At 40.7% G+C, this 18,400-nt stretch overlaps 1 protein-coding gene across 6 annotated transcripts in view; it reads left to right on the top strand.

The window, feature by feature from the left end:
- The window catches only part of PHKA2 (phosphorylase kinase regulatory subunit alpha 2), a 72,012-nt gene that overhangs the window by 24,384 nt on the left and 29,228 nt on the right, over nucleotides 1–18,400 (top strand). For 4 of the 6 annotated variants that reach the window (XR_009555184.1, XM_060234035.1, XM_060234032.1 and 1 more), the window contains exons 13-23: nucleotides 761–868; nucleotides 1,110–1,188; nucleotides 4,562–4,696; nucleotides 7,050–7,159; nucleotides 8,332–8,476; nucleotides 9,703–9,781; nucleotides 11,111–11,277; nucleotides 11,813–11,986; nucleotides 14,018–14,106; nucleotides 15,921–16,057; nucleotides 16,868–17,024. Coding sequence is in view for 5 of the 6 variants with exons in the window: in XM_060234035.1 (XP_060090018.1) it covers nucleotides 761–868; nucleotides 1,110–1,188; nucleotides 4,562–4,696; nucleotides 7,050–7,159; nucleotides 8,332–8,476; nucleotides 9,703–9,781; nucleotides 11,111–11,277; nucleotides 11,813–11,986; nucleotides 14,018–14,106; nucleotides 15,921–16,057; nucleotides 16,868–17,024 (1,380 nt within the window). In the remaining variant the exon portion in view is untranslated. The remainder of the gene's footprint in view (nucleotides 1–760; nucleotides 869–1,109; nucleotides 1,189–4,561; nucleotides 4,697–7,049; nucleotides 7,160–8,331; nucleotides 8,477–9,702; nucleotides 9,782–11,110; nucleotides 11,278–11,812; nucleotides 11,987–14,017; nucleotides 14,107–15,920; nucleotides 16,058–16,867; nucleotides 17,025–18,400) is intronic. The other 2 variants (XM_060234034.1, XM_060234031.1) reach the window with 1 other exon arrangement.

The raw sequence follows: 18,400 nt of genomic DNA, 5'->3' as shown, positions 1-18,400 counted from the left end.
TATTTTGGAATGCCTCTTGTTCAGGTTCATAGTACCCGTTTGTGTGACATTCATTGCTGTCTCAGAAACTTCTGGTTAGCCACCTTAGATAATGAAATGCTGAATTGCATGGATGATAAAGTCCTAATTTGCCTAGGGTGCCAAAAAACCCTTGGGTCAGCCTTAGATGGGTTACCCAAACCTAGTAAATTTGGGCTTCTGGGTCACCATGCCAAAAAGGCTGGAAACCACTAGTTTAGGCCACTGGTCAGTTCTTTGTACCTAACAGAGATCACACTACTTTTAAGACTCGTACTGGGTCATACAGGATGACAGCAATATCAAATGATCATTTGCATATATGGCCCTCTTCAGACAACATCTGTAAAGAGATGACATGGGTAGGTAGAAGCCAATGCATGTAAAGGATGAATGAATTTGCCTTACCCTTGCTTACATGCAGCTGCTAGAACACGGGCATGATGCTGACATGTAAAAACTGTAATTGGGAACATCAGAAAAACATTTCAAATCATGAGAATGGAAACTATATGCATGTGTAGACTCTGTGCCCACATACTACTATCCCTGTGGAGGAAGAACCAGCTCTTATCTACATATGTCATCTGAATGAAAATGGGCCATCAGAGGTCTAGCTACTCAGTTTTAATGATAAATTCATATCCACATAAACAGTACTTTGCTGTGGAGTCAGGTCACACATTCAGCAGCCAAGGAAGTGTATAAGAATCAGTCTTCATTATTTTATTTCATTTGCCAGGTGAATGAAGAGTATGAGAATCCTCACACAGTGGATCGTGTCCCAGCTGGGAAGCTGCCTCATCTCTGGGGCCAGTCATTATACATCCTTAGTGCCCTCTTAGCTGAGGTAATTTCTGTATTGCCAGCAAAATTTGTGACAATCTTAACTGAGTTAATCCTGTTTATGCCAGCTATGGAAATTACAATTGGGTGATGCTGTGTTTCTCTATCCTGGGTCCAACATGACCAGATTATACCACATTCACATTTCTGAGTTCATCTTGCGCATACTACTGTTAGGACAGGATTGTGGCCTTTGAATCTTGGTCTGATTCCTCTCTGTCTTTCATCCACTTTTTCCTTCCAAGGGTTTTCTGGCTCCTGGAGAAATCGATCCTTTGAATAGGAGGTTTTCAACTGCTTTTAAGCCTGATGTTGTAGTTCAAGGTTAGTGATTATTTTTGTGTATACTTTTCATCCCTTATAAATGTTAGAGAAAGATGAAGGCAGATAGGAAAGCAGCAAAAATAAAGTCTCTGTCCAGAAAGTCATGCACACGTGGGAATTCTGATGCATACTGCAAGAGGATTCTTAAAATTACATGGAGCCTGTGTTTGCATTTGTTGCATTTTGTGCCCTGTGATCTGGCTCTAACAGCAAAGTGAATTACAATTCCTGGGCTTACTACAGCTCTGTTTGTGCATCAGAATTCCTGCAGGTATTAGGGAGTTAGCTTTGAAGGTGTTGTCTGTAATCCTTGTTAGCACTGATTTAGAACTGAAATATATTTAAAGTAAATAATAAATTAACATTTTGTAAACAGATCCAAGTAAATAGTTTACCTATTGTTTATAGCAGGGCTCCCCAACCCCTGAGCTGTGGAACAGTACTGGTCCGTGGCCTGTTAGCAACTGGGCCGTGGAGTGAGCCAGAGACACCGCACCGCCCCTTGCGCCCACCCGTATCTCAGGCGGACGAAAGAGGCATGAAAGAGGCAGCGCAGCCTCACTCCAAAGTGCCATATCTTTCATTTGCCCAGGTCTCGGGTGGGCGGAAGGGGTAGCGCGGCAGTGACTTTTGCCTAACCCCTCATTTGAAGATCCCCATGGGGTGGGCGGGAGGGATGGGCAGCTGAAATTCCAGCACCCCCACCCCTACCGGTCCGTGGAAAAATTGTCTTCCACAGAACTGGAACCTGGTGTCAAAAAGGTTGGGGGCCACTGGTTTATAGTATTCCTTGCCTCAGGTACACTGCTTTCTGATTCTGTAATCTTCATCTTGTTGCATTGTTTATCAGATGCTTTATGCTATCTAATCACCCAGTTCTGTATTCTGGAATATGCTTTGTGTCTCAGAGATAAAGGCAGGCTACAAATAACGTAAATAAATAATGCTGATGGTCCTATTCTGTGTTTAACCCTGTTTTTCTTTTTAATACTGGAATTACTCCTTTATCTAACTCATTTTCAATACTCTTAAAACCCCCCCTGAAAAGTCATTTGCATCAGCATACTTAAAAATTACAGTTCTGGTCTCAACATGGATGGGGTTGGTGGCACAGTGATGGTGAAGGAATTTGTACAGGATCTTGGTAGTTATTTTCCCACAATGAGGCTGTGTCAACATTTCAAACGAAGCCATATTCTCCCAAGGTAGTTTGAAATGCAGACATTCACAGATGACACTGTTTATAGACTATATGTAGCAGGAGAACTGATGTCTGCCTCATCATGTCTGCCTATGTATCAAGGGGGGAACTCATGTCTGCCTATGTATCAAGATCAAACTTTAGGTGGAAAATGTTTCTTGAAAGCTTCTTGTTCTCCATGCCTGTGTTAGAATTTGAATCAGTTTTCTATTGGAGGTATAGGGATAGCTCCAATCTAGCTAAAGTTTCAGATAACACGTTAGTTTCATTGAAACTTGGCACTGATTCACATAGGCAGGAAATGGATAGAATGAAGGCACCACTTCAGATGGACAGGTGGTAGATTCCAACTAGGCTTCCCAACCACCCCGCTTTGGCGGGAGACTTCTGGTTTTGCAGCTTCATCCCCTGGTCTCCAGAAATCGGGAAGCGGGGGTGGGGGGGTGGAGGGGGGGGAGAACATACCTGTAGGGTATTGAGCTCCTGAGCAGTTTGTAAAATGGCTGCCCCTTTAAGGCTGGGCAGGAAGGAGGAAACAGGAAGGGCTTCGGAGAACGGCCCCTCCCTTTCTTTGCTTTCGTTTTCAAAGCAAGAGTTCTCCGGAAGAAGATCTGGTAAGTATTTGTGTGTGTGAGAGAGGGAGGGGGCAGGGAGGGGGGATTCCCTGGTATGGAGGCCCTCCCCCCCTTTAGAAAGCGTGTGTGTGGGGGGGAGGGAAATGTCTACTAGGCACTCTATTATTCCCTATGGAGAACAATTCCCATAGGGAATAATAAGGAATTGATCCGTGGGTATTGGGGGCTCTGGGGGGGCTATTTTTTGAGGTAGAGGCACCAAATTTTTAGTATAGCATCTAGTGCCTCTCCCCAAAATACCCCCCAAGTTTCAAAACGATTGGACCAGAGGGTCCAATTCTATGAGCCCCAAAAGATGGTGCCCCTATCCTTAATTATTTCCTATGGAAGAAAGGCATTTAAAAAGGTGAGCTGTCCCTTTAAATGTGATGGCCAGAACTCCCTTGGAGTTCAATTATGCTTGTCACATCCTTGTTCCTGGTTCCACCCCCAATGTCTCCTGGCTCCACCCCCAAAGTCTCCTGGCTCCGCCCCCAAAGTCCCCAGATTTTTCTTTAATTGGACTTGGCAACCCTAATTCCAACACTGAATATTCATTTGCATTAAAAACTGTGTGCATGAAGAAAAGTAACACAGCAGGTAAGTAACACAGTTCTCTCTCCTCTTTTTGTTGTTTGCTCTGGCTTTCTACTTGTAGGAAGTTCTTTAAAAATGAGAGCATTCCAGATGTGATCACCCACCTGCTGCCTAAAGTGGTACAGCCCATTCTACCCCCTCAGTGTTCTGTCATTTTGTTCCCCTGCATGCCTTAGCCATAAACAACTTTAGCTTGATGAGGATAGGGTAATGATAGTTGAGAAGAGAAAGAGGAACTGATGGTCTAGGCTCCTAACCATTTCATATATACCTTTTAGATCTTTTAAGTATAAAGTTGCTTAATGCCGATCAGTATGTTCCCTTTTAAATAAATGTTGTTGTTGCTGTTTTCACATGTTGGGTAGCCTTTGGTCTTCTCTTCTACATTATGTGCTGTTTAAAACTATATCAGATATTTGGAAGAAGCAACTGCATACTTGTGTTCTAACATCTCAGGCTAGATTATAAACATGATACCAAAATAAGGAAAGGAAATGAAAGGTCCCCTTGCAAGCACCAGTTGTTTCCGACTCTGGGGTGACGTTGCTTTCATGACGTTTTCACGGCAGACTTTTTTTTACGGGGTGGTTTGCCATTGCCTTCCCCGGACTTTTTACACTTTCTCCCCAGCAAGCTGGGTACTCATTTTACTGACCTCGGAAGGATGGAAAGCTGAGTCAACCTTGGGCTGGCTACCTGAATTCAGCTTCTGCCGGAATTGAACTCAGGTTGTGAGCAGAGAGTTCAGACCACAGTACTGCAGTACTGCTGCTTTACCACTCTGCACCACGGGGCCGCTTCAAGCCAAAATAAACACTTTGCATATTTTAGGCAAATCACAAAAACGGTATTTTTTTCTTTCCAAAAGATGCTTTGTATGGCATTGTATTTCCTAGAAAGTAATTTTGCTTAAAATAACCAGCCATTTTTTAATTTTTCTACTTTTGGGATTCTTGTACAGTGACTATTCTTGCAGAATCCAGTGAAATTAAGGAACTGTTGAGACATCATGGAATCAATGTCCAAAGTGTTGCTGACATTAATCCAATAAGGGTGCAGCCAGCACGGATCCTGAGCCACCTGTATGCCAAGCTTGGTATGTGCTGAAATAAACTATCAAATCTTAAACTGATTCTCTCACTTTTGTCCTCATCTGTTTCCCTTTTCATGTTATATTCTGTAGCCGTTTAAAAATTGTGCAACCTTTTATAAATATATTTCACAAAATATACTAATATTCATTCTGAAATTGTTAGGACAACTCAAAATTCTACATAGTTCAACTTATCTGTGGGACTGTCTCCTCTGTGATGTCCCTGGTAGAGCATTATGGTCTGCTGGCAGCAACCTACTGGTGATCCCAGGCCATAAAGAGGTTCGGCTGTCAGACTTTCTTGGTCCTGGCTCCAGCCTGGTGGAACTCTCTGCCAGATAGCATGCAACCCTGCAGAACCTTATGCAATTCCTCAGGGCCTGTAAGGCAGAGATGTTCTGACAGGCTTTTGATTGAGAACAACAACGGCTGGCACCTTCCTTTCCCCCAACCCTCCGTTTTTTTCCTCCCCCACCGGGTATGCTGTATTCTGACAGTCTGGAAGAAAAACACGCTTAGTAGGACACCATCAGGATTTCTGAAATTTTATAGTTTTAATTCGTATTGTTTGTTGTTTTTAATCTATGTATCACTTTTATTTGATGTACATCACCTAGATCCTGGCTTGGGCTGGAATAGGGAAATTAAGCAAACAACAGCAACAACAATAATAGACTTTATCTGAAAAGCAAATAATGTGGCCTCTGTGACCACATTTGCAACTTGATGGTACTGGCTCACAGAGAGGGGCTGAGCAGCTTCTACACACCCAGAAGCTCACTCCGTGCTTTGGAACTCCAATGCTCCTCCTCACAGGCTCTAGACAGCAGACAAGGAGCCTGACCAAAGTTGGTAACAAGGTACCTTTATTTAGGATGCTGATGTTACAAAGGCCAAATCCAAGTTAAAACAATCTCTTATAGAGAAAGTATGTTGCATGAATGGTATTCTTAAAAAACCAAGAAAACCAATATCAAGTGGGTTAAATATTAATGTTAGCTGAGTTCAGACAGAATGTGAAAGCAAGATTTTATGTTAACTTTGTGAATCCAGGGATCAGCTCACATGTGATCATTCAAGCCTAACTGGCATTGACAGTCACCAGGTTTCATTGCAGTCATTTTCCCCCAACCCCCTTGCAGGTATCCCAGCCTGCGTTATGGTGCAAACCAGGGCTTTTTTGCTGGAGAAATGCAGTGGCACAGTGTTCTAGAACCTCTTTGTGGAAACAACATTCTCAAAAACTATTTGAACGTTTATGAGGGGCACCCATGTGTTTCGCCTTCATTTCCCTCTGGGGGTTCCAGAACCCCTTTTTCTAGAAAAAAAAGCCCTGGTTTGTGCCAGAGATGCTATAGTTATGTGAAATCATAGTTAAGTGACTGAGGCTAATAAACTAGCTCCAGCCATGTTTTCACATCCTCCTTTGATTTAACCTAACTAACCATAGTGACCAGTTTGGTGCACAACCAGTCACCATTAATAATAGTTAACTTGATTAAACCATGGTTTTGCTTGATGTCTGAGCAAAGCCTTGATATCCAGACCTACTCTTCCTGGACAAGTTAAGAAAATGTAAGCTAGTTAAGAAAATGTAAACTGCTTTTAGAAAGCATGAGTTGGATCCAGGGGTCGTTTTGTAGAAAAATAGGTGGTGGAGCTCATCCAGGGATAGTTATGCAGCTGCACCTTCTATTCAATGGACAAGGTGGGAAGGAGGAGGTGGAACTCTCAGAAAGCTTCAGGAGCTGTGCTCCTGTGAGCTTCCACTGAATCTGAGGCCTGGTTGGATCCAAAGGTGCCTTTGCATGAGCAGAATGTTTTCTAACTCAAACTACAGTCTTCTGTGGGCCACCTGTTCTGCAAGCTCTGCTCACAGTATTTGGATCCAAACTCATGAATATATTGATAAGCAGCACTAGGTGAAGTTTGCTAATTGTTTGATCTGTTCCCTCACAAAGGACTTAATGCTTAATAAAAATATCGCTCCATTTATGAAAAGACCTCTAGGTACACTTTTAATGGATTTATTTATTTAGTAGGTTTATATTCTGCCCTTTCCCATTTGGTGTATCCATTAATTACCTGTAGTAAATACATGAATTTCAGAAAGGCACTTCATGATCACATGGAGCAAGGGGAACCTTTGTTTAATTCAGGCAATTTCATGTTTCTAAATTGGAGCAGCACATTACTTACTTCACAAAGCAAATATTTTAATATATGCAGCATAAGATATGTGATATAGTGGTGGTTTTGATAGTGTCTTTTTATGGAAACAATATCTAATAATTGCATGTTGTATAGCATGTGTGGTTGGAAATAAACATTCACTTTTCCCCCCTTTGTTTAACAGGCCGCAATAAACACATGAAATTGAGCGGGAGACCTTACCGACATATTGGTGTCTTGGGAACATCCAAGCTTTATGTTATAAGAAATCAAGTATTTACTTTTACTCCTCAGGTGCGCTTGCAAACAAACAGAAAACAAACAAAAATCCCTGTTTGCTAATTGTTAGTAAATCACTTCTTTTCATGTGGTCCTCTCTTCCTTTTATGTAGGCAGAACTGCTAAAAATCTGTACTTTGTTTTGGCTCTTTGTACAGCTGGATTATGATCAAAGAGGAACATGATAAGGTTGTCCTCTCCCTAGTAAGGAAAATTTACCCTTGCTAATGGCACAGGCTGGAAATTGGTCAACAAGCCATTGCTTGACATTCCTTTCCTGAACTTGAAGGCTAATGACAAGATCAATACAGCCTTGGCAGAGCTTGAAAGCATAATGAGATTATTACATTTTCTTTTAATTAGTTCAGTTGAGACTTCAGTTTCAACTGTTCTCGCGTGCAGCCACCCAAAAGTTTTTAAAAATTATTTAATAGGAATTGTAGTAAAAGACCAAAAATGTTGGTACTGAACTGATGTGTATAGAAATTGGTTTTTTTCTTGTTGTAATAAGGTTGTAATAAGTTGCTTTCAGTGAGCTAGAGACATCAACCTCTGTCCATTTGTCAGTCACTATGATTCAAAAATGATGATTCAGCTGCAGTGCAGTCGTGTTTCATATGTAAAGCAATGTGATGCAGAAATCATGCAGTATAGAAGCCATGCATGCCCCTCTCACTCAACACATCAATAACTTGCCTTAAGAAGTGTGTGAGTGCTCAGTCACGAGGAGGCCCAGTTACTTTTCTGAGGGATTATCTTTGTACCAGTCAGACCTCCTTTGCAACAAAGAGATCACATGGAGAATCTGGTCCACCCAGGAGGCCATCTGTATGGAACAGAGAGGAGCCCATGCCCACTTTTGTATCATTGTCATTCCAGACCAAATGACTGGACAAATCTGAGCATATGTGCAAGCTCTCTAAAATAAGTGGGCTTAAGTGTGCTTAACTCTTTGTTGAATTGCGCTGTTTGCATTTGGGATGCTGTTCTGTGAAGAAGTGTGCAGAAGTTCTTCTTGAGTTTTCAGATACACTTGATTGGTTTACAGTAGTGATTTAGCCTTATAGACAAATAACTTTATCTTCTGATGTATAATGTGCACCAGAACAACCCTTGAAACCATTATATTACACTAGTCTTGCATGCATACTTTTGTCAAGAAGTAAATAGTTTTATTTGCCTTTCAGTTTACAGATCAGCATCACTTCTATTTGGCCTTAGACAATCAGATGGTTGTGGAGATGCTTCGAACAGAACTGGCTTATCTTACTTCGTGTTGGAGGATGACTGGGAGACCAACTCTTACGTTTCCAATTACAAACACAATGCTTAGTCAGTAACCTTTACAAGCCAAATGCCAAATGCTATAGCTTTGTTCTTCTAAATGCTTGAATTCATGCCATTCTCAGTAGCAGCTTTTCCTTTTTTGTTTCTTATACACATTTTATTAAAGGATGCAGAAATAAATTTCCATTTTAATAAATCATCTAGTATGCATGCAAGACTAGTTTTTCAGTATGAGTTCAGTGGCAACACAGGGACTAACAGAATTTATTCCAGCACAAACTTTTTTGAGTTAGAGGTCTGAGAATCAGATGCAGGAAGTGTACATCCATAATATTGATGCAATTATATTCCCCACAGAAAGGTAGTGGTGGAATGTGTATGTGCTGAATATCAGTTCTGTGATGAGCATTGACTTTGTGGATGGAGTATGATTCACAGAAACTTATTATGTGGAATAAGCTGCATTAGTCTAAGATGTTGGACTCACATTTTGCTTTGGTGCTATAGCCTAACTTGGCTGTCCATCTATGATTTTGAGCATAATATTGAGTTCTATTTTCTTTAAGAACTTGACATTAGTTTGGCTTTAAAAGGATTTTTGTATTACTCTGTAGAATAGTACTCTAGTACAGATGCTATTACTAAGGCCATTATAGAGAAGGGTTCCTTTGTGTTTTGCTTGGAAAGTACATTGCTCTGAAAGATATGTTGAAATTTGAGTGGATAAATAGCATTTTATATGGCATAATTGTCTGTTTGATAATAATGCTTATAGTAGTCCCCACAGCAGCTTACTTGAACAGGGATCTCCTTAAATCCAGTTTGTTCTTCTCATTAGCCCTTTTGCGGAGGCTTTTATGACTACCTTTAGCTTGCACAGGGCAAGAGACTATATAAAATTGGACTGAAGGTACAAAATGTGGGGATCTTCATATTATATTTGTAATGAACAAGCAATGATTTAATTCTAAAATTGGACAAACTAAACAAAAACTATGTTTACATGTGTTGACTATATTAACACAAGATACGCCTGTCCTCTACCTATCCTTTGCATTTTCACTTAGAGGTACATTCTCTTGAATGCCACGGGTCTTTCTTCTTCCTCTAATCTAATCGATCTTTAACCTACATAAGCAGAAAATTTAAACAGGCAATCAGTTCAAATTAGATGATACTTTTAAAAAGTCCCATTTCAATATGTTTTCAAATTGAGTCTATAAAGAAAGCTATTCTTAAAATATGTAATCATTTTCTTTCTTTGTTTTTAGTTAATGATGGTTCTGACATAGATCCAGCAATTCTAGCCACCATACGAAAACTTGGGGATGGATACTTTGGAGGAGCTAGGTATAAACTTTCCCCTTATACAACATTAGTTCCTTTAGCTTGTTCAAGCAGCAATGGTAGAAATCAGGAAGGAAAACCACCGGCACTTTTCAACGGAACAGAATTTGTGTTACATGTTTCAAGTCAATTTGAGAAATATAGATTACAGTTTCCATCTCAGTAAAACATTTGTCTATGAAAACCAGTTGTTGTATTTTTATTTAAGTAATTTAAAATATTAATGTCCTGCTTTTAACCTGTTTAGTAGGACTCAGAGTGGCATACCCCCAAATTTAAAAAATAAATACAGAATCACATAAATAAGTATATATAAATAAATATAAATAAAGAAAACAAACCACAATCTTTGTTTATGGGCCACTAAGTACATTGGAAAAGATCTGCTTTACAGACCCTCCAAAATCTGAAGAAGGTTCAGGCCTCCTCCCCCTCTTGGAAACCCAGTTTGAGAGACCAGGTGGAGCTGCCAAAAGAGCATCAGTCCGAGCAACAGCATATCTGCAGATGATTGGCTTGTGGTGGTGCTTTTCTGATGTGTGGGTTTCTTCTTCCATCAGGGGGAAGGTTCTTGAGCTGGACAAAAGCAGCCCTACTAGCGAAACCTTCAGTGTTCAGTTCCATTGTTCATGATCTTCAAGATTCTACAGGATTCAAGGCCATAGAATATAATTCTTGAGGAAACACAAAAGTGTACCTAGTAGCCTCTTGCATTATCTTTTATATGTATATAATTTGTGTTTGTATGTTAATAAAAGTCTGTAACATAAATAAAAATACATGTGCATGTTGTGGTTTCAATATGCATGTTAGGAAACTGCCTTTGTAGCCTTCCTGTATGAAACCCTCTCAAACCATGCTCATGTTTCTTAAAAACATTGAGGAAGTTGGGGATGCCCCAGGGAAGTTGAGGATGGCATAAAGTAAATTAACTTAAAAGGAAAAACCCTTGGTGATTAATGAGATTAAAGTTTTCCATCTCTGTTTCAAAATATTACTGTAGCAATGACAAGTAATAACTGCTATGCTGGACCAGAGAATAGTCTGATATGTTTTCTATAGCAGTGGTCGTTTTATATGTCTCTGGGATGCTCATTGGAAGGGTATGATGGGGACAGTTGTCCCTGTTGTTTGCTTTCAGCATGTAATTAGAGGAATGCTCTCTGAGAGGCTATTTAGCTATTATGAGAACAGGCCTTTCTTGTGAATTTGTGTAAAATAATAAGAATCAGGAATGCTTTCTGCTGAGTAGCGACTGTGGATCATGGTGGCCTTTAGTATTATACAATAAGTATATAATTTTCATCCTTTCTTTGTTGTGTGATTCTTCAGGGTGAAGTTGGGTAAACTTTCAGACTTCCTTACCACTTCGTTCTATACAAACCTAAGTTTCCTGGATCCAGATTGTGATGGAAAACTATTTGATGATTTCAGTGAAGACTATTCTAGTCCTGAAAGTGGCTATGAACTAGAAGATTATACAGACTTTGGTGACAAAGGTAATCAATCCTCTTATCAGTTTTTTGGGGGGAGGGGGTTACATTTGAGTGGTATTATTTTTATTTGTATCCAAAACTGTCAAAGTCAACACATCGCAACACAGTCCTGTGCACTGGTATGAGGCAACGTACTTGGACTCAGGCTGCAAGAGGGTGTTTCATAAGAGTAGATGCAGGAAAGGGAATCTATGGAAAAGTAAACATAGAAATTTGGCTTACACCATCAGATTTTTAGTCCATTCAGTCTGCTATTGTCCTATGCAAATGACACTAGCACTCCACTATTTCTTGCAAAAATCTTTCTGTGCGCTGGTGCTTGATTTCATTTAAGAGCTGGTTGGAATAAGCTGGGTCTTCTGCACTTTGAACCTTCTGCATGCCAATATAGGACAGTGCATGTGCTGTGGCATTTTCCAAGTGCAGTCTAAGGGCTTAGGTAGGAAACACATTGAGTATTTTGGATAGTGTACAATATCTTACTAGATCCCACCTAGATAAAGTTTTGAATTGTTTTCCTTTGCATGTCTTTTGACAGAAAGCCAAGATGAACTGGACCACTATATACACAGTATGTTGCAGAGCACGGCTCTTAAATCCTATCTGCCACCAATCTCGAAAGTTTCCAGTTCACCCCATGTGTTTAGTGCTGCTCATTCCACAAGAGAGATATTGTCAATCATGGCCAAGGCAAAGGGCTTGGAGATTCCAAGTGAGTTCTTACAGCATTTTACATGTCTGTCCTTTTCAGAACTGGAATGCCCATAAATGTCAAATTAAATGTCAAATTCTGTTGTTTGAAAAAAGGAACATTTGACAGTTGTTGACCCAAACTTAAGAGGAAGTGACAAACTGGTCTGAGGAATACCATTACAGTTGCGGCATTATTTCCACTAAGTAATGTGTCATTTTATAATAATTGTACAATTAACTTGTTGCTGTCGCTAACTTGTGTGATTAAAATGGACAGTGTGGCACATGTACAAATTGGTCAATTTGCTTCAAGTTTTTATAATCACAATTCTTGATAATAAGCAGCAAATTTTGACCATGTGTCCCGAGACAGGCAGAAGAATGCTGCAGCAGAATGCACCTGTACAATGGTGAATCTAAGCACAGTTGCGCTGTAAAAAATACAATACAGTCTGAAAAGATGATGGCAGAGCAGCAATGCAGTTGCCAAGATAAAAGGAATCCTTAAATGTTTTTTCAAATTACTTATTACTGAATGTGTAGGATATTATGTTAAGTTAGGATAGTATGTAACTTTTGAAAAACTGATTTTAGTGCTAAAGCTTACAGAAGTAGAAAATAAATTGGTTCAGAATTCAGTATAAAGTGTAAATTACTAGTAGGAATATCAAGGGGCACTATGGCACCAGGTTGGCGTAGCGACCTGAAGACACCTAGGAAGATGGGCCAGATGGCACAGGGCATTGGAAAAAGAAGCCACAGTGATATCAAAGATTTCAGGTTTTCACGGCTGGTAACATCATTAGGGTTTGTAGAATCTTTCGGGATCAAGTGCCGTGTTCTACTGGAGAAACTTTCTCCAGTAGAACACGGCACTTGATCCCGAAAGATTCTACAAACCCTAGTGATCAGTGAACTGAGCATGGTCAAGAGTTCTGATGGTTGGGCAAGGGCAGATGCTGTATCCAGTGGTGGCATGTGGAAACCTCACTCTGTTAGGATTTAGGCAGGATGGGGCCGCAGAGCTGTGGGGAGGGCCCACGAATGAAGTGATTTGGCCAGGTTCTTAAAGAAGTGGTCCTGCATAGCTGGGAGGCACTATACTGAGAGGAAACAAGAGACAGCGAGGAGGCCAGAGTCAGTCACAATGGCAAGGAATGATGCAAGCTATCCTGTGGCCAAAGTGATGGAATTCTGGGCAACACAGTGCAAACTGTTTTGCAGCTGGCTGACAATAATCATGAGGTTTGGAGTACTGACCATGAGTCTCCACTGTGAACATGGAACCCTGGCCCACTCCCAGTTTACTGTGAGCCTTATCCAAGTACCGTGGCCCCTACCAAGTTGCCTATCAAATATGTAATCTGAAAATTGGACTGCTATGAATATCCTGTAGGAGTATGCATTTTTTGTTTTTTGCATTTTCCTTATTGATAAATCACCTAAGTGCCCTTATTTCTGCTATACTTCGTTAGATGTTAATGGAAGCCTGTTACAGTAATCTCTAATGTTAGTAAGAGGAAAACTAGACTCTGGATTGGAGCCAAAGATAGATTTCTGTCTGCAGAAGGGGGGAGGTTGACTATAACCAATTCTCTGTCCTCGCTCCCACACTGTTTCTGAAGGTCTCATGTTCATCTGAAGCAGAATTTTAGGGAGCCTAGTGGTCTGCAGCAGGAAGGAAGAACTGGCAAAAATTGCCCTTCTTTCACTAGCGGGAATGATAGCAAATGATCCTTGAACTGAGCCTTCTGGTTTTTATGAACCTGCAGGTAGCCAATTTCAAATGGCTATCTGTTTTCTGGAGAAGTTGTTTTAGGAGTGGTCAGCTTGAAGCAAAGAAGCAGGAGGGCATGGATGGTTTACCTTTTTCCACATGCCACTTTATCATCTGTCCAAAACAGTTTTTCTTTTTTAAAAAAAATGGCTGTTATGCTTAGTTACATGGATATGTGTGTAAAATAGCTCTTTTCTGTCATTTTGATTCCTAAAGACATTCAGTTCTTACCTTAGCTTTTCTATCTGTTCAGAGACTCAGTTTGTTTTTCAGGTGTTTCAATGTCTTTGCCTATGAAGGTTTTAAACACACACCGGAAATCTCTGAACCTTGTTGACTCCCCTCATCCAGTGAAGGACAAAGTAAGCTTACTTAATGTTTACATGTGGAAAGTGCAGTGATTTATCTGTTAATCACTGGAAGAAGAAAAGTTGCATTTCAGCTCAGTTACATTAGGAAAATAAATGTGTTCCATTTTAATTGTGCAGAATCTGTTGACTTAGAATTGCTTGTTCCACTGCTGTATCATCTAGTGTTCGAAAGGGCATGGGAAGAGAGTTGATACAAATCTTGCAGAGTTTCTCTTCTGCTACTGCACAGCTAATTGGCCGATGAGTTCCTGTAGAGGCAGCACATCTGTCTCTGAAAGGAGAGAGTTAATAGATTTGGGGGATATTAATTGCTTTCAGAAAAGCCTGGGAATAGTCATTATAGTACAATCCTAAGAGCACTATAGCAGTTACATAATGGCTATCTAAGGTAAGGAGGTTGCTTTCTAAGCTCCTGAGCAGAACTGATCAGTGGTGCACTCAGGTTGTTTCTTCTGGGTATACAGAATAGAACAGCACAGTCCCAGTTCAGAAAATAGTTCCTTTAGCAACAGTGACATCAGTTCATTGCTAATCAGATTTCACTCTGATATCACTAGGACAAACAGTTTATTTTGACCTCGGTCCTCAGTGATCATGTAACAAAATCTCATTCACTGTGTGACAGTGTCACTGTAAGTAGGAAATAGAATGGCTGTTATGAATAGGTGCAGATGCTGAATCTTCACCCGGGGCTCCCTAGAGCAGGGGTGTTGAACTCATTTGGATCTGACATAAATATGACCTTGTAGGGCTGGACCATGTGTGTCATAAAATGTAATGCCAGGTAGTGGAGATATAAACTTTATAAAGGGCACAAACACAATCAAAGATTTAAAAAACATTCTTAAAACATCAGCATTCATTGGTCTTAAAGGTGCTTTCTTTGTATCTCTCTTGTGTGATCCAGGGAAGCTTTGTGTGGGCAGAAGAAGCTTTGGCTCTTTCCTTCTTTCCCCAGAGGAAGGGGGTGGGGGTGGGGGGGAGCCTCAGCAAATAGAAGGAAGAGAGACTTGGCTTAGAAGCTCTGCTGTGTGATTGAGAGAGCCTGGCAAAGCAAGCTCTTTCTCCCCGTTTCCTTCACAAGGAAGGAGCCTCAGCCAATGGAGGAAATAGAGATTTTTGCTCTGTAGCTCCTGTGCTATTGAGCAAGCCTGGCAAGACAAGCTGTGAGGAAGAAGGAAGCAAAAGAGAGGAGAAGGAAGCAATGGCAGCCAGTTGCTTGGGGGCCTGATAGGAGCCCTTCGGGGTACTGATTTGGCTCCTGGGATGCATGTTTGACACCCTTGCCCTAGAGCTTCATGGCAGAGCAGTGCCATCAGAATGCCCAATGTAGGGTGTGTCTATCTTTAACATTCAGACATCATCACTTCATGTTGTGACTTCCTCTTTATTTTGTTTATACTGTAGTGTCTCTAGTTTCCACTACAATGTCTGCATTTGAATTCTCATCATTTAGTGTCTGTCTCTAGTGTAGTGTCTCTAGTTTCCACTAAAATGTCTGCATTTGAATTCTCATCATTTAGTGTCTGTAATTTAAGTTCTGATTTCTAGGGAGGGCAACAAAGGGATTTTATGAAAATTGAAATTCCTATTTTACTCTTCTGTCTGGGTCCATCCTCCCTCTTGAAAAAAGTTGGTTGAACAAAAATAAGAACTTTACTAAGGAACTCCATTTCAAATTCTGCAATTACATTGCTATGTCCCTCACATTTTCCAGGAAGCAATCTTGGCTAATGAGTTACAGAGCAGCCTTTCATGTCCGGGCCCTTTCAATTTCTGGTTATTTGATGTTTGCCTTTGATTAGCAGGAGCCAGAGGCAGTTCTTCATTTACCCAAGGATGATCATGGCGATTTGGACTGTGAGAAGTTAGTTGGGCAGCTCAAGGAATGCCCCACTTTACATGACCAGGCAGACATATTATACATCTTGTACCTAATAAAGTAAGTTGCCTTGACATTTTTAGAGCTGATGCTGGTTTTATTTTGCTGAAGAGTGGCGCTTACAGGAATGCTAAGTACTCCATGCTAATGTCCCATGAGATTGTTGTCCTTCATTGCCTTGATGGCCACAAGAGCCCTGACTTTCCTACATTATTCGCGTATGAATAAGAGCAATCGGCATTTGCACAAAACTGTGTTCAGATATTGCTATTTCCCTGTGTAAGTGGGAAGACTCAGCTTGTGTTGGTCCTTGAGATTACAGTAATATAATAAGGTTTTTATTCCTAGTTCGATTGCCTTTTCACGCCTCTGCTAACCATTGTGAGGGCCACCTTCCATATGATTTCAAGCCAGATACTCCTTGTTAATTTTGACCACTTCATCTGTTACGGTACAAGGCACAGTGAGCGACCTGTTCTTTCCCATATGCTGCTATTTTAGGACTCATGGCTGCATTCATGCAAAGATCTTTCAAGCATGAATGGAGTAAAATGCACAAGTGCCAGCTTAGCACTGAAGGAATGAGTCATGCACTTGACTTCCCTGAATTGCTCTTGGGCCTAAATCAAGAAGTGCCTTGCTGGCATATTCAAAGGGGCTGTGGGAGGCTGAATGTCAAAAACCTATTAATTTGGAATCAAACTTGGGTTGCTCAAGTGACTTTAAAAATTACAGCTTTTAGTGCTGAACTTCAGGTTGGAACTTTCATATACTTTTAGCTATTTCCCCAGCCCACCCCCCAAAATCTAGATATATATCTACATCTTTTTAAACACAGTAACAATTTGTGTGACCTTTTTCTGATTTAAGAGGCCTTGACTGGGAAACACAGCTTTATGGGCAGTGTGGAATCACTGTTCACTGTCTTCTGAGTGAGCTCTACAGCAAAGCAGGCTTGAACCAGGAATGGGGCTTGATCCGCTACATCTCTGGCATACTCAGGAAACGTGTGGAGGTCTTGGCTGAGGTACAAAGCAAATTAGATATTTTAGTCTGTACTGTATGTCTTGAAGAAAATATGCCTTGGTCACATGATGTATGTGTGTTTACTTGTGGATCAGTGCTATATTTTTTTTAAATGAAGGTATTATGTTCTTACATGGGGCTGCCAGTCGATTCTCATCTAGGCTGCTGATGCATCCTCATTCACTTACGTTTAGTCAATCTGTAACATTATATTCTCTCAGAGTAGCCATAACGTTTTAAGTACAGTGTATAGAATGAGAGTTGAAACCACTTCATTTCGTGCCTGAAAATGTGCCTTGAGATGCAGTGAATGTGTCAGAATATGATGCCTGTCTTTATACTGGAGTCTGAGAGTATCCGGCACTTATAAGAGTTGCCAAATGCTTTTCTGACCGCTGCTTGTTACCAGATTGAGAAATTACAGGTAGGTGATTTTCACCACACTCTGGTTTCCCTACTAGTATTCTCCTGTTGAGAATAGCTGAAGTGCAGCATTCTGCTAGGGAAAAGGAAAACATATTCAGTGCTGTCAAGTTACCTTTCTAAACTAGTTTTCACTTGACTCAGCACTGGTGTGTTTTATTTTACATAAAAAATGAATGTTGGGGTGCACAAGAGGCATGGTAACTGGAGGCTAATTCTGAAAGCACGCTGAATCTGTCATTTTGAAAAAGGACACACAATATGTATGTGTGTGTTTGTTTTGAAGCTCTCACTTGAATACACATCTGCACCAGAGTCATCTTTGGAGGCCTTGTTTCAGGTGCTTCCCTCTTCCGAGATTAAGTAGGTGGTAATGCAGAGGGTCTTCTCAGTAACTTATGTCCAGGGCTTTTTTTGAGCAGGAATGCAGTTCTGGCTGGGCTGACACCAGGGGGTGTGGCCCGATATGCAACTGAGTTTCTGCTGGCACCAAGATTCTGGAACTCTCTCCCCAGGGAGTTTCATGGATAAAGACTATTTTGTTTTGTTTGTCATCCCCTCAATGATCCCTCACTTCTAATTGCTGTTTTTATGCTTTGTACGCATTTTAGCTCTGCTTTTAAATTGTTTTCATTGATGTGTGTGGGGGATTAGTTTTAATGGTTTTAAAATGTGATTTTATCATGAAATGTGATTTTACCATCTGTGCTTTACATTGCTAACTACCTTGGCGGCTCTCATAAGAGCAGAAAGGCAGGATGCAAATTATGTTAATAATAATGTAACATATTTGCATAGTTTTCTTTCTCCTGAGCATCTCAGGACAAAGGCAGGGATCCACAATAGAAAAACAAAAGCAATCTCAGAACAATTTATGCTCCACTAGGAAGATATTCCATCTGTGCCCAGGCCAAGGCTGCCCCAGAAGTTCACTCCAGAGCAATTCTGTATTGC

Source organism: Heteronotia binoei, chromosome 3 (genome assembly GCF_032191835.1).
Source record: "Heteronotia binoei isolate CCM8104 ecotype False Entrance Well chromosome 3, APGP_CSIRO_Hbin_v1, whole genome shotgun sequence".
Taxonomy (NCBI): Eukaryota; Metazoa; Chordata; class Lepidosauria; order Squamata; family Gekkonidae; genus Heteronotia; species Heteronotia binoei.
Note: the sequence above shows the minus strand (reverse complement) of the source record. Positions and strands in the feature narration are given on the sequence as shown.